This window comes from Salmo salar, chromosome ssa11, assembly GCF_905237065.1.
Source record: "Salmo salar chromosome ssa11, Ssal_v3.1, whole genome shotgun sequence".
Classification (NCBI taxonomy): Eukaryota; Metazoa; Chordata; class Actinopteri; order Salmoniformes; family Salmonidae; genus Salmo; species Salmo salar.
In genome coordinates this window covers 4,281,951-4,304,216 of record NC_059452.1, presented here as the reverse complement: position 1 = coordinate 4,304,216, position 22,266 = coordinate 4,281,951, and the positions used below count along the sequence as shown (strand labels likewise).

Genomic DNA, 22,266 nt, shown 5'->3' with positions numbered 1-22,266 from the left:
ATAAAAAAAACTCACATCAAATAGACAAATGGTGTAATTGAAAACGTTTTATAGTGGTTAGGCCTACATAGTTTGTGTATTGTGGAATTTGAAAAACTACTTGTAGCATCAGTTCTTGATTGCAATTGTATTGTTAATTGCTTAGCACTATAATAGGCTACAAATAAATGTTTCACTCAAATGTTTCACTTAAATTCAACATTAAACACACTTTCATTCAGCGGCCTCAACATCTGTTTTACTTTCATACAACTCATGAAATACTAGATTTAGGGCGGAGAATTTTGATCCATGTTTCATCACCTCATACGATTGAGGGAGTTCTATTAACCTGTGCCGCAGTGCACCGGGATATGGCCCGCGACATGAACAGCGGTGAGTGAGGAGCGCCTCCTCAAATCGAACAGTGATCTGAGCCTCTCAGACATGTCAACAAGGCAAAATTTTTCTTCCTTCATAAAAATACATATTTTTTCCATGAAATGTATCTTCACATTTTCAAACTTGTTTTCATTAATGCAGATAACCCCTTTTTTTTTATCATAAGCATTACTTTTTGCATTTGAAAAGTGGCAGCCCGGTTCCAAATCGAATGCAATCAATGCTAACCCGCTTCACCAGCACCAGGAGATGCCCGGACATTAATTGAACTCCTCAATGTTGACGTGAGGACTACGCCGTGTCCAATCAGAAAGAAGGCGTGAGTATACAGGAGTCTCATTGGGCTAAAGTTTCGCTTCCAGTTTATCTCTAGCTAGTATAAATAATAATAACACGGTTAAGACTTGGAGAAAGGCTAGATATAAAAATACGGATATCCAATATATAATACGTGCCTCACTATTTTCATAAATATTCCAGTCTAGAATTTGATATTTCTGCACAAAGTAGCACTCAGTGTGATCCCTGAAGATACAGAATGTCAGTCGACAGTGTTTTTCGGACGCGTTCTCTCGGCGTTGCTTCCGTGGGGCTTCCTGATCAATATGCCGACGGAAAAGCAGCAAAGGTGTGGCAGCTGTACATCGGAGACACGCGGAGTAGAACGGAAGAATACAAAAGCTGGGTGGTGTCCCTGCTAAAACAGCACGATGTGCAAAGGATACTGGATGTTGCCTGCGGCACAGGGTAGGCATGTCACCGATACAGCTAGTATTTCTGAACTGTACATGTATCCGTACACAACAGCGTGTGGGCCCTCGTAGGCCACTGCAAACATCCCTATAATAAGCACATAACACATCGAGCTCTAAACAAACTTTTCAGATTTACGTGTGGTTCGTATTGTTTGTAGCATCGTCTCTTTAGTGTCTAGCGTTTGGCGAGGCCTTGATTGCAGTTGCTGAAATATTCCATTAGTTACCACCTGTTTTTTATGTAATGTACGCTTCCACAAAATAAACGTCGTGTGTATTGGCTAGATAGGACAGCCTCCAACGAATGAAAAGCAATTTTATTCTGCGGAAATGTATGCATTGTTAAAATCTGCTCAGCGTTGAGAACTGCAATTTACGAATTTCTCCCAAATTAACCTTTCCCACATTTACTCAACACTGGATTTGTTTTGGATATGGATTAACACAAAATACTGTGTGACTGGAACCCAATGTGGCATACATTTATTTCCCTAGATATTACCGACAAATGCTGCTATTGGGTCACTTCAGAAAGCAGGGTATACATGTTTGACATACCTTGATACCTACTAGTGCTTACTATCATAATAACCCTATCAGCAGTTTTGGGATTACACCTAGAAGGCATAAAGCATACATCTTGATTTTATTTTATTTTAGTAAATTGGTGTATTGTTTTCTTACACAATAAGGACCAACTTGCTACCTGTGAAGAGATGTTTTTATTATGGGTCCCTGTTCAGGGCATAGTCTACAGAATTATAGGCACTACCTGCACGTTTAAGTTATGAAACATAACTCTTAAAAATACTAAAAGATGTTCTCCGAAATAACACAAAAGCAACAGGAGGTTGCCGTCCACTGCAGTTACTTTACTTTTAGCAGCTCCTTTTAGCTGTACCACTTCAATGCCAAATACCAAATGTTCACTCAAGCAGGGGTAAAATGTGGAGCTGTTTTCAGATTGGTTGGGCAAATGGGGCTACTCACACCCATGAAAAAAGTACAAATTGAGGTTGGAATAGCCTGTCCAGCACATCAGGTTGGAATAGCCCATCTAAACCTTCTGTAAGGGTGTGTACTGGGCAAAAGTGACTCAGTGCTTTGCACCAATATAGTCCTGATAGTGGTGTGTCTTGACTGGTTTTCCTCCCCACAGATAGTGTGTATCTGTTTTTGTAGGTCAGATAATCTGGGAAGCTGCTAGTCATGTTTTTCCAAACATTGTAAACTTCTTACATCCAGCATTCGGTTGTTGCCATTGTTGAATAGACCATAGATTATTGGAAACAAAGGCAGCTTCCCTGTGGCTCAGTTGCTAGAGCATGGTGTGTGCAACGCCAGCATGGTGTGTGCAACGCCAGGGTTGTGGGTTCGATTCCCACGGGGGGCCAGTACAAAAAATAAAAAATACATGAAATGTACGCATTCACTACTGTAAGTCGCTCTGGATAAGAGCGTCTGCTAAATGACTTAAATGTAAAATGTAAACGCATATTGCATTGGCAAAGACGTGATCGTCAATGCAAAAGCCTACATAAGTGTCAGGGTTGTGTATATTGTATAGAAAACACTTTGCCATTGTGCAATGTAGTAAATAACCTAATCTATTGCGTTGAATTTAACAAGAGAGGAGTTAATTGTGTTTTCACATGTCTCGTCAACTGCAGTAGCTCTGACCACGGGGCTGCTGAAATCCATGATTAGTAAGTAGATGAATTGGAAAAGATTTTGACTGGCTAAGTCCAGACAATGTGTTAGCCTAATCATTATATCATTGCCACACTTGATATCCGGTTGGTTTGTACAGTAGTCACTATCTGGTGTACTCTTATACTGAGCTAATTTGAGTTATGGCCCTAACACACGTCCTAATTCACATAGCGAACCGTGTGGCAGTTGGAAAACTATCCTAATTTCCAAGGGGAAATCCATGGTCATATGAACATACCGGCAGAGTAGTGCAGTAGACCTTTTGAGTTTGGCTGCACCCTCGCAAGTGTGCCCTGGTATCTCCCATAGTAAACATGGCTGGTGGAACTGGATTATTTAGGAGTGTCTGTGCTATATGCTATTTGAGGCTTTTGGAATGTTCTGCCATAGCAAACCATCTAGTTGTTTTGTCATTGGATCTACTTATATACTCTCTCAGAGTACTAAATCCCTCTTCTCAACCAATGATACAGTGAGTGTGACTAATTTAACTGCCAAATGCTGTTTCGATTTGTGTCGCAACGGTCTACTATGGAAATAATTGGCACACACTCAGCTCAGACTCAGCCAGCTCAGCAAAAGCTTGACCACAGGTCCACCCCATTCACAAATGGTTCTATAGTGTGTTCGCGGTCCACTAAAATGTATGCGCATTGGCTTTAACAAACCTGTTGCAGGTGTCACTATACATTTTGGACATCATTTGTAAGGTGTTTGTTATTCATTTTTCGTCGACTGTTTGCCTTTAACCTTAGCAACACACTGAAATGAGTGACACACCCAACAAAAACAGTGATAGTTTAGCTTAGGACCATTTAGGGACTAGATAGCTGACGCTGGCTTAGTTTAGCACAAAGCTAGCCAACTTCATATAGGCCTATGTGGTTTTGTTACTGCCAAATGTTGAATGTTTATCATTATGCGTTTCTACAACAATTTCCACACCTGAACTTCTCCTTGAAGGTTACATAAGCAAATAATTTGTTCAAAACCCAACATCAATGGTTTTGATTTATTGCAGCGTGGACTCCATCATGTTGGTGGAGGAGGGATTTATGATGACGAGCGTGGACGCCAGCGACAAAATGCTCAAGTACGCCCTGAAGGAAAGGTGGGAGAGAAGAAAAGAGCGTGCCTTTGACCAGTGGGGTGAGTAGTCTGACAGATTCAAATCTGGGTCTCCTCTGCACAACAATGCTTTGTTAGTAGGGATACACATTTCGGTCAATTTTGCTGCCTCCTTACTGACTGACTAACCTTCATTTAACCGGTCAACAAACGGTAAAATTTTTTCCAAACAGTAAAATGACGTGACCAACAGAAAATACTATTAGAGGTCTGTATATAATGATGAGATGCTTATGTTTCCGCCTTAACAATGGGAGTCGGCCCAAGGTGGGAAGGCAGGCGACAAGCTTAGGCCCAAAATAATATGGGTTTGTTTTGGACAGATTTTGTCGAGTGAAACTTCTCGCTTTGCCTCTTCCTTTCTGATACTAAGCATGCATACAAGGACTGGACATTTTTTCATTAAGAGCTTAATGGAAACATGCAACAATAGCAAGCCTATTGTCTTACTGTTCAAAAGGCTATAGCCTATTATTAAACATGCAAGTCCTGTAATGAAGCAGCTAATAAAACTTAATTTCCAAACATTTGCCAAAAGGCAATTTGCGGAAAACACCGTTCTTAACCTAATACCAACAGTTGTGACCAAGATTAAAATCTCAGTTAAAAACATAGAAAGAGGGGGAATCTAAAAGCAAGAACTATAATGCGTTGTCAATATGACTAGTATTGTGCCTTTGGCTTCTGGACAACGAAAGAAAGTTGCTATGTAGAACAGGAGAGAAATGCTGTTAATGGCATGAGGAAGTCTTATAAAATAATTGCATCCACATTTTTACGGGTGGATTTTCACAAGGCAAGATATGCCTCATTATTTGAAGTAAAGTAAAACATTCAGGTTTCAAACAATTATACTACAAGATCACATTGCAAAGTGGTGGGTGACACTTTGATAGTCAGCAGTAGGCAGGCTATAGCCTATACACCTGAATGGTGAATGGGAGGTGCGCTTTAATTCAGAGTTCAGAAATAAATGGCTTCTTTTTAATCGTGGTTGCAAGTTTTTAACATGTGATTGCGTTTAGAATCGTATATAGCCTCTTCATTGTTATTTTGTGTTAATTTATCATTTTAAAGCATTGCAGTTCAAGAAAGAGTTGAGTTCTTTCACGGTAAGGTCTACACCTGTTGTATTCGGTGCATGTGACATAAAGTTTGACTTGAGTATTATTTGTTGTGCAATAACTAGGCTTACAAAAGCAGGTTACACTCCAGTAGCCTACAGACTTTTTGAGGAGCAACTCTTGCGCTGTCTGACAGGTGGTAGGCTCTGTATGCTGTGGGTGTGTGATAAGATGCATGATGACTAACGAAAATACACACGCTGCAGTTTAACTCCACACAATTATGCAAATAGCCCTGTAGACCCTGATTAACGGTTAGCCGTTAACATCTCTATTTGTTAGCCCGCTGAGCGAAAACTTAGGCAGAGCTAACACAATTCCTCAGCTTTCCTAATTGGTATTAAACTAGGAGGGAAGATGTCAAAGAAAATACTCTAGTCCTAAATATAATTTCTTAATTTTGTTCCTCTTTTTCCTTACCCTCCGCCAGTGATCGAGGAGGCCAACTGGCTGACGCTAACAGAAGATGTGCAGAAGCCAGGGAATGGGTTTGATGCAGTCATCTGCCTGGGAAACTCCTTCGCTCACTTGCCAGACTTCAAAGGTGAGTGAGGGGCAGGCAGCCAGTATTGTCATTACCTAACTAATTTTGGACCCACAAGTAACTTATTTGTGCACTCTTTGAAGTTCTTGGTACTTTATTATTGTCCCTTCTGTGTTGGGCTGGAACGAAAGCCTGCACATTGTGTAGCTTTGCAGGACCGGGATGATATCTGACCTTGCAAGTAATAATTGATAGTTCCGTTATAACAGTATAAGTGCTAGTAACAGTATACAAGTAATGCACTCCCCACACATACGACATGCAGAAAGTCATCTCATAAAAAAAAAAAAACACCTCTTCAAGAAAGCCTATAGCCTATGGTCCATGATTGACTCTGTCTACCCTTCCTTCAGTGCCTTAACTGTTTCCCCCCAACCCAAACCCTTACCCTAAACCAGTTCCGTATCCTATTCCCAGACCTAACGCCTAAACCTAAACCCTTACCATAAACCGGGTTTGTATCCTGTACCCAACGCCTCCCTATTTTTATCTATCCTGTTTTGTCTTGCCCTTTGATTTTAAATTGCACTTTTGATAATGGCGCTGGAGGTGATGTCTGCCGTTTTACGGGCTCCTAACCAACTGTGCTATTTTGTTTATAATTTTTTTTTGCACGTTTTGTAACTCATTTTGGACATAATGTTGCTGCTACCGTCCTATGACCGAAAAGAGCTTCTGGACATCAGAACAGCCATTACTCACCTCAAACTGGACAAAGACTTTTTCTTTAACGAGTCCAACGCAATGGATAACCTGCTTTGTCAAGACCAGGCCCAGATACCTGTCATCTGCGTGAAGAAAAGACAGAGAGAAAAGGGGAGGACGGCCGGATGCCTTCACCGGCGAGTAGGTAAACCACCGATGTCTAATATTAAAGAAGTCTCGAGGTATTGCTCGCCTGAGGTAGAATACCTCATGATTAGCTGTAGACCACACTATCTACCGAGAGTTCTCATCTATATTATTCGTAGCTGTTTACTTACCGCCACAAACGATGCTGTCACGAAGACCTCACTCAACGAGCTGTATAAGGCCATAAGCAAACAAACATCTGTTTTACCTAATTTCTACCAGCATGTCACGTGTGCAACTAGAGGAAAAAAAACTCTAGACCGCCTTTACTCCACACAGAGACTCATTCAAAGCGCGCCCTCGCCCTCCATTTGGCAAATCTGACCTGCTTTAGTTTTTGCTTGTAAGCACGAAGTACCAGTGACTCGCTCAATACGGAAGTGGTCAGATGACGTGGATGCTACGCTACAGGACTGTTTTCTAGCACTGACTGGCTTCACCGGCTTCATCAAGAAGTGCATCGGCGACGTCGTCCCCACAGTGACCGTACGTACATATCCCAACCAGAAGCCATGGATTACAGGCAACATCCGCACCGAGCTAAAGGATAGAGCTGCCGCTTTCAAGGAGTGGGACACTATTCTGGATCCCGCTATGCTCTCAGACCAACCATCAAACAGGCAAAGCATCAGTACAGGACTAAGATTGAATACTACTACACCAGCTCTGATGCTCGTCTGATGTGGCAGGGCTTGCAAACTATTACAGACTACAAAGACAAACCCAGTGACGCAAGCCTACCAGACAAGCTAAATGCCTTCTAATGCTCGCTTCGAGGCAAGCAACACTGAAGTAGGAATGAGCGCACCAGCTGTTCCCGGATGACTGTGATCACGTTCTCTGTAGCCAATGTGAGCAAAACCTTTAAACAGGTCAACATTCACAAGGCCGTGAGGCCAGATGCATTACCAGGACTTGTTCTCAACGCATGCGTGGACAAACTGACATTTTCAACCTCTCCCTGACTGAGTCTGTAATACCTACATGTTTCAAACAGACCAACATAGTCCCTGTGCCCAAGAAAGCGAAGGTAACCTGCCTAAATGATTACCGCCCTGTGGCACTCACGTCGGTAGCCATGAAGGCCAATCGGGGCTCACATTAACACCATCATGCAGGAAACCCTAGACCCACTCAAATTGCACTCCACTCTGCCCTTTCCACCTGGACCAGAGGAACACCTATGTGAGAATGCCATTTATTGACTACAGCTCAGTGGTCAACACCATAGTGCCCACAAAGCTCATCACTAAGTTAAGGACCCTGGGACTAAACACCTCCCTCTGCAACTGGATCCTGGACTTCCTGACGGGTCTCCCTCAGGTGGTAGGGGTAGGCAACATCACATCTGCCACGCTGATCCTCAACACTGGGGCCCCTCGGGTGCGTGCATAGTCCCATCCTGTACTCCCTGTTCACCCATGACTCCAACACCACCATTAAGTTTGCTGACGACAACAGTGGTAGGCCTGATCACCGACAACGATGAAACGGCCTATAGGAAGGAGGTCAGAGACCTGGCAGTGTGGTGCCAGGACAACAACCTCTCCCTCAATGTGAGCAGGACAAAGAAGATCTTGGACTACAGGAAAAGGAGGGCCGAACACACCCCCATTCACATCGACGGGGCTGTAGTGGAGCAGGTTGAGAGTTTCAAGTTCCTTGCTGTCCACATCACAAAGAAACAATCGTGGTCCAAACACACCAAGACAGTCGTGAAGAGGGCACGACAACCCCTTTTCCCCCTTAGGAGACTGAAAAGATTTGACATGGGTCCCCAGATCCTCAAAAGGTTCTACAGCTGCACCATTGAGAGCATCCTGACCGGTTGCATCACCGCCTGGTATGGCAACTGCTCGGCATCTAACCGTAAGGTTAGACCTGTCTGCCCTTGACCAGCACAAAAACATCCTGTGGCGTTCTGCATTAGCATCGAATTGCCCCCGTGATATGCAACTTTTCAGGGAAGTTAGGATCAAATATACACAGGCAGTTAGGAAAGCTAAGGCTAGTTTTTTTCACACAGAAATTTGCATCCTGTAGTACTAACTCAAAGTTCTGGGACACTAAAGTCCATGGAGAATAAAAGCACCTCCTCCCAGCTGCCCACTGCTCTGAGGCCAGGAAACACTGTTACCACCGATAAATCCACTATAATTGAGAATTTCAATAAGCATTTCTCTACGGCTGGCCATGCTTTCCACCTGGCTACCCCTACCCCGGTCAACTGCCCGGCATCCTCCACAGCAACCCGCCAAAGCCCCCACCATTTCTCCTTCACGCAAATCCAGATAGCAGATGTTCTGAAAGAGCTGCAAAATCTAGACCCCTACAAATCAGCCGGGCAAGACAATCTGGACCCTCTCTTTCTAAAATTCTCTGCCGAAATTGTTGCAACCCCTATTACTAGCCTGTTCAACCTCTCTTTCGTATCGTCTGAGATTCACAGAGATTGGAAAGCTTCCGTGGTCATCCCCCTCTTCAAAGGGGGGGACACTCTTGACCCAAACTGCTACAGACCTATATCTATCTTACCCTGTCTTTCTAAGGTCTTCGAAAGCCAAGTCAACAAACAAATTACCGACCATTTCGAAACCCACCGAACCTTCTCCGCTATGCAATCTGGTTTCAGAGCTGGTCATGGGTGCACCTCAGCCATGCTCAAGGTTCTAAACGTCATAACCGCCATCGATAAGAGACATTACTGTGCAGCCGTATTCATCGACCTGGCCAAGGCTTTCGACTCTGTCAATCACCACATTCTTATTGGCAGACTCGACAGCCTTGCTTTCTCAAATGATTGCCTCGCCTGGTTTACCAACTACTTCTCTGACAGAGTTCAGTGTGTCAAATCGGAGGGCCTGTTGTCCGGACCTCTAGCAATCTCTATGGGGGTGCCACAGGGTTCAATTCTCGGGCCGACTCTCTTCTCTGTATACATCAATGATGTTGCTCTTGCTGTTGATTCTCTGATCCACTTCTACGCACATGACACCATTCTGTATACTTCTGGCCCCTCTTTGGACACTGTTAACTAACCTCCAGACGAGCTTCAATGCCATACAACTCTCCTTCCGTGACCTCCAACTGCTCTTAAACGCAAGTAAAACTAAATGCATGCTATTCAATCGATCACTGCCCGCACCTGCCCGTCCGTCCAGCGTCACTACTCTGGACGGCTCTGACTTAGAATACGTGGACAACTACAAATACCTAGGTGTCTGGTTAGACTGTAAACTCTCCTTCCAGACTCACATTAAGCATCTCCAATCAAAACTTTTATCTAGAATCGGCTTCCTATATCGCAACGAAGCATCCTTCACTCATGCTGCCAAACATACCATCCTACCGATCCTCGACTTCGGTGATGTCATCTATAAAATAGCCTCAAACACTCTACTCAACAAATTGGATTGCGACCTGTGCGCTCTCGTTGGTTGGCCCTCGCTTCATACCCATCGCCAAACCTACTGGCTACAGGTCATCTACAAGTCTCTGCTAGGTAAAGCCCCGCTTTATCTCAGCTCACTGGTCACCATAGCAGCACCCACTGGTAGCACGCGCTCCAGCAGGTATATCTCACTGGTCACCCCCAAAGCCAATTCCTCCTTCGGTCGTCTTTCCTTCCAGTTCTCTGCTGCCAATGACTGGAATGAACTGCAAAAATCTCTGAAGCTGGAGACTCATATCTCCCTCACTAGCTTTAAGCACCAGCTGTCAGAGCAGCTCACAGATCACTGCACCTGTACATAGATGGGCTGTTTACAGATGGGCTATCTACCTACCGCATCCCCATACTGTATTTATTTATTTTTCTTGCTCCTTTGCACCCCAGTATACCTACTTGCACATTCATCTTCTGCACATCTACCATTCCAGTGTTTTAATTGCTATATTGTAATTACTTCACCATGGCCTATTTATTGCCTTAACTCTTATCTTACCTCATTTGCACTCACTGTATATGGACTTTTTGTTTTCTTTTACTGTATTATTGACTCTGTTTATTCCACTTGTTGTTGTATGTGTCGAATTGCTATGCTTTATCTTGGCCAGGTCGTATGTTGCAAATGAGAACTTGTTCTCAACTAGCCTACCTGGTTAAATAAAGTTGAAATAAAAAGGCGCTACAGAGGGTAGTGTGTACCGGCCCACATCACTGGGGCCAAGCTTCCTGCCATCCAGGACCTGTATACTAGGTGGTGTCAGAGTAAGGCCCCAAAAATTGTTGAAGACTCCAGTCACCCAAGCCATGGACTGTTCTCTGCTACTGCACGGCAAGCGGTACCAGATCGCAAAGTCTAGGTCCAAATGGGTCCTTAACAGCTTCTACCCCCAAGTCATAAGACTGCTGAACAATTCATCAAATGGCCACCCGGACTATTTACATTGACCCCACTTTACCCCTACCTACATGTATAAGTTACCCCGACTAACCTGTACCCCCGCACATTGACTCTGTACTGGTACCCCGTGTAATATCCTGACTATTGTTATTTTCTTGTAACTTGTTTATTTAGTAAATATTTTCTTAACCAACACCAGTTCAAGAAATAGAGTTAAGGGCTTGTAAGTAAGGATTTCACCTGTTGTATTCGGCGCATGTGACAAATTTGATTTGATGCACTTGTTTTTTGATTTTATGTAGACCTACTTTTAATGTAAGGTGTCTTGAAAGATAAAATGTATTATATATATTTTTTGGCAGTAGCAGTATATTTATTGTTTTGTGGTTAAGATGTATTGGTGTTTTGTCTATCCCAGGGGACCAGAGTGATCAGAAGTTAGCCCTGCAGAATATCGCCAGCATGGTGAGACCAGGGGGCATCCTAATCATCGACCACCGTAACTACGACTATATTCTGGAGACAGGCCGAGCGCCCCAAGGCAAGAACATCTACTACAAGGTACTAAATAAAAACAAACGTTTGAGGAACGTTTCAGCAGTGGTTGGCATGTCTATGTCAATCCATCTGTCCATCATATTAGTTTGTCGCTCTGTCCTGACCAACCATTCCGTTCTTCCATCTAATCTCTCTATCAAGTTACCTACCCTTTTATTTAGTTCATTTGTTTATTTGGGGGGGGTGGCATGTATCACCGTCAAGGGGAAAAATCTGTTTATGTGCCCTTGAGCAAAGCACTTAACCCTAATTTGCTCCAAGAGTGCTGTACTACTACGGCTGACCCTGTAAAACAACACGTTTCACTGAACCTATCTGGTGTATAAAAAATATATATAGATATATAGATATAGTACCAGTCAAGTTTGGACACACCTACTCATTCCAGGGTTTTTCTTTATTTTTACTACTTTCTACATTGTAATTGTGAAGACATCAAAATTTATGAAATAACACATATGGAATCATGTATTAACCAAAAAGTGTTCAACAAATAAATATATTTTAGATTTTTCAAAGTAGCCACATTGCAAAGCTGTCATCAATGCATCAAACTCTTTACATTATCTCAACCAGCTTTACGAGGTAGTCACCTGGAAATGCATTTCAAATAACAGGTGTGCCTTAAGTTAATTTGGGGTATTTCTTTTCCTTAATGCGTTTTTCATTTTTTAATTTAACCTTTTTATTTAACCAGGTAGGCCAGTTGAGAACAAGTTCTCATTTACAACTGCGACCTGGAAAGATAAAGCAAAGCAGTGTGACACAAACATGAGTTACACATGGGATAAGCAAACATACAGTCAATAACACAATAGAAAAGTCTATATACAGTGTGTGTAAATGTAATAAGATTAGGGAGGTAAAGCAATAAATAGGCCATAGTGGTGAAATAATTACAATTTAGCACTTAAACACTGGAGTGATAGATGTGCAGAAAGTGAATGTGCAAGTAGAAATACTGGGGTACAAAGGAGCAAAGAATATAACAATGTGGGGATGAGGTTGTTGGATGGGCTGTATACAGGTGCAATGATCAGTAAGCTACTTTGACAGCTGATGCTTAAAGTTAGTGAGGGAGATATAAGACTCAAGCTTCAGTGATAATTTTTTTTTTTTAAATGCAATTTAGTCTTTGGCAGCAGAGAAATGGAATGAAAGGCGGCCAAAGGAGAAGTTGGCTTTGGGGATGACCAGTAAAAAATACCTGCTGGAGCGTGTGCTATGGATGGGTGCCGCTATGGTGACCAGTGAGCTGAGATAAGGTGGGGCTTTAACTAGCAAAGACTTATAGATGACCTGGAGCCAGTGGGTTTGGTGACGAATATGAAGCGAGGGCCAGCCAACAAGAGCATACAGGTCGCAGTGGTGGGTAGTATTATGGGGCTTTGGTGACAACTGATGGCACTGTGATAGACTACATCCAGTTTGCTGAGTAGCGTGTTGGAGGCTACTTTGTAAATGACATCACCAAAGTCAAGGATCAGTAGGATAGTCAGTTTTTTGAGGGTGTGTTTGGCCGCATGAGTGAAGGATGCTTTGTTGCAAAATAGGAGGCCGATTCTAGATTTAATTTTGGATTGGAGATGCTTAATCTGAGTCTGGAGAGTTTACAGTCTAACCAGACACCTAGGTATTTGTAGTTGTCCACATAGTCTAAGTCAGAACAATCCAGAGTAGTGATGCTAGACAGGTGGGTGGGTGCGGGCAGCGATCAGTTGAAGAGCATGCATTTAGTTTAGTAGCATTTAAAAGCAGTTGAAAGACACGGAAGGAGTGTTGTATGGCATTGAAGCTCGTCTGGAGGTTTAAGTGTCCAAAGAAGGGCCTGAAGTATACAGATTGTCTGCGTAGAGGTGGTTCAGAGAATCACCAGCAGCAGGAGTGACCGCATTGATGTATACAGAGAAGAGTCAGCCTGAGAATTGAACCCTGTGGCACCCCCATAGACTGCCAGAGGTCCAAACAGGCCCTTCGATATGACACACTGAACTCTGAGAAGTAGTTGGTGAACCAGGCGAGGCAGTCATTTGAGAAACCAAGGCTGTTGAGTCTTCTGATAAGAATGCGGTGATTGACAGTTGTGCCTTGGCCAGGTTGATGAAGACTGCTGCGAAGTATTGTCTTATCTTTTTGAGCGTTTGAGACAATCAGCGTTTGAGACAATCCTTGTGACAAGGTATGGGGTGGTATGCAGAAGATAGCCCTATTTGGTAAAAAAACCAAGTCCATATTATGGCATGAACAGCTTAAATAAGCAAAGGAAATGACCATTGCTTTAAGACATGAAGGTCAGTCAATTCGGAACATTTCAAGAACTTTGAAAGTTTCTTCAAGTGCAGTTGCAAAAACCATCAAGTGCTATGATGAAACTGCCTCTCATGAGGACCGCCACAGGAAAGGAAGACCCAGAGTTACTGCTGGTGTAGGGGATAAGTTGCACCTCAGCTTGCATCCCAAATAAATGCTTCAGCGTTCACGTAACAGACATCTCAAACTCAACTGTTCAGATGAGACTGTGTGAATCAGGCCTTCATGGTCAAATTGCTGCAAAGAAACCACCACTAAAGGACACCAATAAGAAGAGACTTGCTTGGGCCAAGAAACATGAACAGTGGCCTTTTAGACCGGTGGAAATCTGTCCTTTGGTCTGATGAGTCCAAATGTTAGATTTTTGGTTCCAACCACCGTGTCTTTGTGAGACGCAGAGTAGGGGGAACGGATGATCTCCGCATGTGTTTTTCCCACGTGAATCATGGAGGAGGAGGTGTGATGTCAGGGTGCTTTGCTTGTGACACTGATTGATTAATTTAGAATTCAAGGCACACTTAACCAGCATGGCTACCACAGCATTCTGCAGCGATACGCCGTCACATCTGGTTTGCGCGTTGTGGGACTATCATTTGTTTTTCAATAGGACAATGACCAACACACCTCCAGGCTGTGTAAGGGCTATTTGACCAAGGAGAGTGATGGCGTGCTGAATCATATGACCCGGCCTCCACAATCACCTGACCTCAACCCAATTGAGATGGTTTGGGATGAGTTGGACCGCAGATTGAAGGAAAAGCAGCCAACAAGTGCTCAGCATATGTGGGAAGTCCTTCAAGATGGTTGGAAAAGCATTCCAGGTGAAGCTGGTGGAGAGGATGACCGCTTTGCACATGCTTGGCATTAAGGCAAAGGGTGGTTACTTTGAAGAATCTCAAATATAAAACATGTTTTGATTTGTTTAACAGTTTTCTGGTTACTACATGATTCCATGTGTTATTTCATAATTTTTATATCACTATTATTCTATAATTTAGGAAATAGTAAAAAAAAAAAGAAAGAAAAACCCTTGAATGAGTAGGTATGTCTGAACTTTTGACTGATACTGTATGTATAATGACCGCATGGCAAGGAGAAACAATAATAATCACAACAGGATTCCCTTGGAATATTGCAGCTTTAGTATTCCTGTCTGTAAACTTTCACTCCCTTCAAAATAAACATATCTCTTGGAATAGTTCCCAAGGTAAATTGCTATTGCACCACTTACGCAATCACTAGCCCACATTGCCATTCTGATTTTAACACAGTTTATGCCGAGCCTTGTTGCTCAGGAAAATGTAAAACATGAGGAAATGTTACTTCGTTTTTCACAAATTATGAAGTGCAAGAAACTGAAGCTGTCTGGGTTTAAAAAGGTGAAAAGTGTTTGGTCGGTGAAAGCCTATGTCGGCGGTTCTCAACCTTGGATACTAGTACCCCTGGGGGCTACCTGGCCTATCCGCAGGATGTACTTGAAGAATCATAAATGCCTCTGCATCAGTTGCACATAAATAAAATAAAAGTAATTAGGCAAGTCAGTTAAGAACTAATTCTTATTTAACAATGACGGCCTACCTCGGCGAAACCCTAACCCGGACAATGCTGGGCCAATTGTGCGCTGCCCTATGGGACTCCCAATCACGGCCGGTTGTGATACAGCCTACAGACAAGGCGTCTGTAGTGACGCCTCTAGCACTGAGATGCAGTGCCTTAGACCGCTTCGCCACTCGGGATCACATGAGGGGGTACTGGGGGTTGAGTAACCTAAAGTAGGTTGAGAACCATTGGCCTATGTGAGAGTGCTATCAGTGCATTTACTGCTTGAGGAAGAAGTCATTCGGACACAGTAATTTATGGGGATGCTATTCCTGCCAAAAGTGGCCAGCAGATGAGCTTTAGGCATAATCTCCCTAAAGCCTGCCGGATATTGTCATCTTTGCAATGAAAACAATTTCAGAGAGAGTGCAGGAAAGTAGATGCAGATTTCATTGAACTCAAAGCCCTGATAGAAGTAGACTGGGATCTACAATGATTTTATTTCTTAGGCCTGCTTAAAAATGTATGCACTTGCTTTCAAAGTTACTCACTCGTTCTTAAAGTCTGGTAAAGTGCAGCCTATGAATACGGCCAGGTAAACAGTCCTTAAGCAAATTCCCCCCATTTATGGAAAAGGTCCCAGTGTCAGCGCCCAACGTCTTGTAGATCCATAGCAACAGCTTCCTTTATTTTTACGTGATTAGTTAGCAGTGCCACCTTGCTATCAACATTTTGTTTATGCCGCTATATTGGCCACTGAAGGGTTACAGTTGTCTTCTGTACTATTGTACACCAATATACTGTAGTCATAATAAAATGTAATGAGTTCTCTTACATGCTAGTGTTTGCATCCATGCATCGGTATTATGCTGTATGCATGTCCTTATCCATACTGTTTTGTGGCTAACCACCATGGTGTGTGTGTGCCTGTCATTTTTCAGAGTGATCTTACTCAGGACATCACCACCTCTGTGCTGTGGGTCGACAACAAGCCTCACATGATCACCCTGGACTACACCGTACAGGTGCCAGAGGGCCCACAGAGTTCCCCCGAACTCAGGTACACCTACTTATATCATTAGCTTTAAGATGTATTCATAATGCATTGTAAAACTTGTCATGAGCACATTAAGATGCGGTCAAATATATTGACAACCTTACACCTTTGCAATGGAGCGCAATGTTCTGTTTTTCTCTTTTCAAAACATGTTGAATGGCTATTTTTACTCAGTAGGCACTTGCAACTTACCACGTGAGATAAATGACCCAGTAAATGAGAATACTTGCCTCCAACCAAATTTATAATTTAGTCCAGTATTATTTTACATTGAAGTTTAAAATCTTAATTCCATTTTATATTTGTAAATTTTGTTCTTGTTGGCTAGGAGAGTAAGTGTGATCCCCCGTTTTATGCCTCGTGTCTGTGTGTTCCCTCAGCAAATTCCGCCTGTCCTATTACCCTCACCGTATTGACAACTTCAAAGAGATCCTGACGGGAGCTTTCCACGGGAAGTGTGAGCACAGTGTCTACGGCGACTTCAAGACCTACACCCCCGGCCAGAGCCAGGCCCCCTGCTACTTCATCCACGTGGTCAAGAAGACTGCTTAGGGACCCCACAACTTTCCCACGATTTTGTGTATCAACCCTCAATATTTCTCCCTACACTTTCTGTCATGTCTCTTCTGCTGACCCTTCTGTTCAAACCGCCTCTTCTCCCTTTCTGAACCAAAACAAACCTGAGCCCAAATGCCCATATTCATGCTGTTCGATCCCTTGGTCTTTCAGCGACTTTTAACTCTCAGGCAACGTAAGAGACGAGACACTCAACAGCCATCTTGAGTGATGTGAAAGCATCTACCAACCATGCTTGGTAGTATTTTGTCAGCCGGAGATTGTCAAGCAAATAACTGCCGTTCTCACAGTAATTTACAATTTAATTAACATAAACACGTTTAGCATCTCCTGGCTTCCACACACAGCCTACAAGCCACTGATGCAGACCTTTTGGAACATCTACATTTAATCACAACTCTAATAAATACATTTAATATAGCCTACACCATCACAATAAATCCATTATTTATTTTAGACCAGTCTAAAGAAACATGAAGAAAATGTAGTCTATTTCAGAAGAACAGAATAGCATACTCTGAGTTGTCCTTGTTAGACTCTGATCTCGCTATGCCAAAAAGGCTGTGGGCTACACTAGTACATTTAGCAGATGAGTTGCTTAGTATTCTGTGGCATTATTTTATAGTATGAAGAATACATTTGAACGTGGCTGAATAAAATGGAAACGATATTTTCTCCAAACCGTTACCGAGGGACTGCACACATGTGGCTATTCTGTGTTGAGCGGTTAACAAAGAAACAGGTCATCCTAAAAGCTTAATTTAGTTATTTATGCAGCTTTAGTTGTGATATGTTTAGATTTTAGGCTGCATGATGAGACTTAAAAAAATCATTAGTCGCATGAAATCCAAGAGTTCTGCTTTGTTTCTTGTGCAGGCTGCACACACTTCATCAGTCTCTCATTCACAATTTGACAAGAGCTTGATGATAATATTCTCACCAGGCCTCGAATTTCCTAACGGCATCCCCCTTTGTGTGGCTGTAATGCTCCCTAAAACAAATCCATGCCATTTGCAGCCATAGTGGCCTGAATATAATAATTATAATTCTCCTGGCAGCTGTGCTCTAACGCACCTCTCACTCACATGGCTCTCTGATATCTCAATTCTTATTAGCTAATGCCCGTCATGTGATCGGGTCCTTCTCACATGCATCTCAGCCCCGAAGTAGGCTACAAGTGAAGACGGACACATCAGGGACGCAGCTGCGCATGTCCCTATTATCGAATTCTGAGGCGCATATTGAAGATGTTAAAACTGTCCACATTTTACTTTATGTCAGCCAACAAGATGAGTAGGCCTAACGAACAGCAAAAGCACTAGCCTAAGTAGATTGACTGTCTCCCATAGTACAAAAGCTGATCTATTCTATTGGTCAACTTGTCCAAACATACACTGGGACAGTTGTGGGATGTGATAGATCACAAATGAATACAACCAGTTGCATCAAAAAACCTTTAAAAGCAATGAGGCTGATGCAGCAGATCCGAACATTAAGCTTAAAATCTTGTTCGGCTACTTCACATTTGAAAGTGCAGCAAATCTCACACGGCAGTAGGCTATAGATGTGAATGTTGCAAAATGCAATCCATATGCAGGAAAACACTTCTCAATGTGACCGCAAATGTGATTTATGCATGTAATGCATTATATAAAGGTGCATTTTTATGGTGAAAATTATCTTCACCAAACTCACGCGCTGCCTATGTATGCTAGTTAGGCTCTACACCGGTTGTAAACCAGATTTAATGTGCTTCATTTTAAGTTATTTGGCCACTAGTTATGATACAAAACTTTTGATAAGGTTTGTATCATGAAGTCATTTTTTTTTTTAAAAGGATGTGCTCTTTCTTGCCTTACTGCACACATTCACAAGTGATGGGCTGTTTTCACCCATCAGACGGTCCATTTAACCCTGTCTTTACATATACTAAATAATGTGTGTGAAATTAGTTTTGATTTAGAATGGACCAATATCAATAGCAGGGTGAAAAAATACATGTAATCTATGAACTTAAATGGCGAGTAGAGGACGCTTTTCCCATGGTTAATTTTCATGCCAGCCAGGTAGGCTATAATCCTGTTGTAAAGTGAAGCAATGTGCTTAATATTGGGAAAGTTGAGAAATAAATATATTAGGCCGAGCCTCTAGAAAGCTGATGAGATCCCCTTTTTTGGAAATTGCGTAGCCTAAAGAAATGTTATGCAACATGAGCCCATGGGCTCTCATCAAGTGTTTGAATTAGATTTTTGAACACATTTGCATAGATGTCAGAGTGATTAGAGGGACAATAGAGTGCTCATTACCAGGCAGTTGGCAAGCTTGGTAGGCTACTAACAATCAGCAGCACTCTGAGCTTGGAGAAGCCTAGTTACCGTGGCTAAACGGTCACATGGAATCTGACTGCGGTCATGACTCGTGACCGCCGGTGTGGCGGTAATACGGTCATCGTAACAGCCCTACTTGGGAGCTAACGCTCAAAGGCATGAGCCTTCGGTTTTTAGTGAATGCATCTGGGTCCCATTGTTAAAGTTGCACTCATTGACCCATGTAAGTCCCTCATTGCAAAAGCTTAGAGCACCATCTCTGTCACACTTTTCTCCCCTAATGATTACAACGATCATCCTTTCAAGTCCTATATTCAGACTTCAGTCATTTGGCATTGCCCCACACACTGAGGTCAGAAGACCGTTGCATGGTTCAATCAAAAAGGCCTCTCTTTGTGTCTCCAGATATTAATTTTAAAACTTTAATCGGCTTGTTGGTCAGCCAAAAACAGTTTGTACTTTTGGTGGGGTATTTTGAGGAATGCTCTTAGACTCATACACAAGGAAAGTGTTGTAGACACAGCACTGTGAGCTGATAAACCAAAATAATGATCTATGTCCCCCCCTGCTGGTTGAGTATAATACAAAGAATTTAAAGAGGAACTTCCTTCAATGTTCCAATGGGCATTGAAGATGTACAGTACAAAAACAGTGAAACTATCGGCCAATTACTTAACTTTTGTATCGACTTGTTTTGATCCAAGTTTTATTCAACATTAGTCGCCTTTGCAAAATCCAGGGATTATTCAAATGGTATGATAGACTGATTTGGCCGTAAGTGACCCTTGCAAACAAGGTACTGAAATGTTTTTTTTTTCCACTGAAAAATCTTTGAGTTTGCTCTACTCTCAAAGAAATGCTTTACTTCATGAATATATTTTCATGATCCAAAGATTTGATTGATCAAATGACCGCACACTTGCTTAATTTTTATTTATTTCACTCTCAACTCTGAATATAGTTCATCTTAACTTTCCTCAAAGAAGATTGGACATTATTCATAAAAATTGGTCATAACATCAAACCAAAATGGGACAAATCAAATGTCATGCATCACAACTGCTGTTTTATTTTGTTAACTTGTGAATAAAATAAAAGTGTAATTGTAAATATGGAACATCCTTATGTTGAATATAAAACGTAACATTTTATTGAATTGTCCAACCCTTTTGGCCAAATTTTAATTGTTCTGAATTTGGAAGCATTTTGTCATTTTAAGACAGTGATTTGCCAATTCAGTTTGTCAAATTTGTATGTTTTGGTAGTGATAATAATAAACATTTTTTTAAATAATGAGCTGCAGGACAACAATGGAACATTCTATTTGGTTATGGGATTGGTAAATTCTGAAATGTTTTGTCGCCTAATCACAACCTCATGGTTATCCTGCAGATTTTAAATGATCTAATAGGCAATGGCTAAAGCTTTAGTGAAATGCTTTTTATTGAAAATTCCACATCAGAAGGCAAGGTGAAGCAATGAGCACATGGGGTTGATTTGAGTTTAAATGCTGAGAAGTTAGTAAGGTTTAAGTGGTTTGAATGAATATATTTTTAGGCTCTGATTGGATTTGACTGTTTAGATTGTATAAATACAAAAATATCTTCCCTTGCAGAGAAAAGTTTTCTTTAAACAGTCTTACTCTGTTGTCAAGCCTTAGTACAACAATGTTTAAAATGTTTTGTTTTTTCCTTATGTGATTATTGGAATTGTTTTATTGGACTGGAATACAGAAGCTTTTAAGGAATGAAGTGTCCTTATATATTTATTGTGTGTGTAAAAGTGCTTGAATAATTGATGTCAGTTTATCATTGATACAAAAATCGTAAAGTGGACCTATTTTATGGTTAACGTCCTGGGCCTGGTTTCCCACATGATGGTTTTCACAATGATCATATCCGTGCAACGCTAACATGCTGATTTGACATTCAGAATATAAATGCCCTCTTTAAGCCTAGCACTATTTTGTTTAGTTGTACCCTGGCCTATCATAACCCAAAAATTGCATTTAATACTCCTTTATGTTCATGGACTGTCATTTCTGGCCTCCATAGCAGTCTATGAATTTTGGCAGAGGCTAGCATGGCCGCTATTGGGCTGAAACACACTAGAATTGTGGCTTCTACACAGATGGTGACTATATGTTTATCTGTTTTAGTGCAACAATTGTTATTTTATTGTCTGTCAACAATATCACTTTTATTAAAAAAACCCCATCTTAATAGGTTCTGGGAAACAGGGCTTTGGTCCCCCAGTCTCTCAAGCATATCCCACTGGGAACAGTATGTAATTTCAACAATTGAGTAATATTTATTTGAGACATTGATCAATGAGGTTACAACATATTCACCCACTCAAAAAGGCAGGCAAACATTTGATGGATTCCAAATGTGTTATCACTATGCTTTCAACATCTAAAAGCACAACCAAATTCCAATGGAAAAACAATGTCTGAATTTTGGTTAAGTGGTCACCTAAAGTTCAAAATGTGAATACAATAGCAGAAATTTGGTTTATTTATACAATTTAATGTTTTCACTGTGCTTTCTCATATCACAACCAAATGACCTGGATTGCAGTTGAGATTACATGGGTCAAGTGATAAATGTCATTTGAGATTCTGGGCAGATTTATATCAATTGTGAAGATCTCCACAGACCTGCTATCTTAAGCATGCACGCTTTCTATGATTACATTTTATAGTTACACATCCATGGCCAAATTGAGGTTACTGTAACTCGTTTTAAGAATTGGCATTCTGCCCCCTGAACAAGGCAGTTAACCCACCGGTAGGCTGTCATTGTAAATAAGAATTTGTTCTGAACTGACTTGCCTAGTTAAAATAAAATGTTTTAACCTTTTATTTAAGGTTGAAGAAAAACCGTTACATTAGTTTGTAAGAGGCTATTTACTCGATTTACAAAAGTAATATTGAATTGCGTTTGGTTGATAACACAACCAAATATCAACATTTTTAAAGATATCTACTGCTTGGACAGTTCCATCTGAGCCACTGGCTTAATCTTTTATTTTTTTAGCTTTAATTTTTGGTTATG

The 22,266-nt window shown here is 41.7% G+C and overlaps 1 protein-coding gene across 1 annotated transcript; it reads left to right on the top strand.

Moving 5' to 3' along the window:
* The first annotated feature begins 720 nt into the window (after positions 1-720).
* gnmt (glycine N-methyltransferase) lies at positions 721-20,957 on the top strand. Its single transcript, XM_014126192.2, has 6 exons — positions 721-1,128; positions 3,871-3,998; positions 5,532-5,645; positions 11,262-11,404; positions 16,192-16,310; positions 16,688-20,957. Exons 1-6 carry the CDS (start codon positions 920-922, stop codon positions 16,857-16,859), a joined length of 885 nt encoding a protein of 294 aa, XP_013981667.1. The 5' UTR covers positions 721-919; the 3' UTR covers positions 16,860-20,957.
* Positions 20,958-22,266: the final 1,309 nt, after the last annotated feature.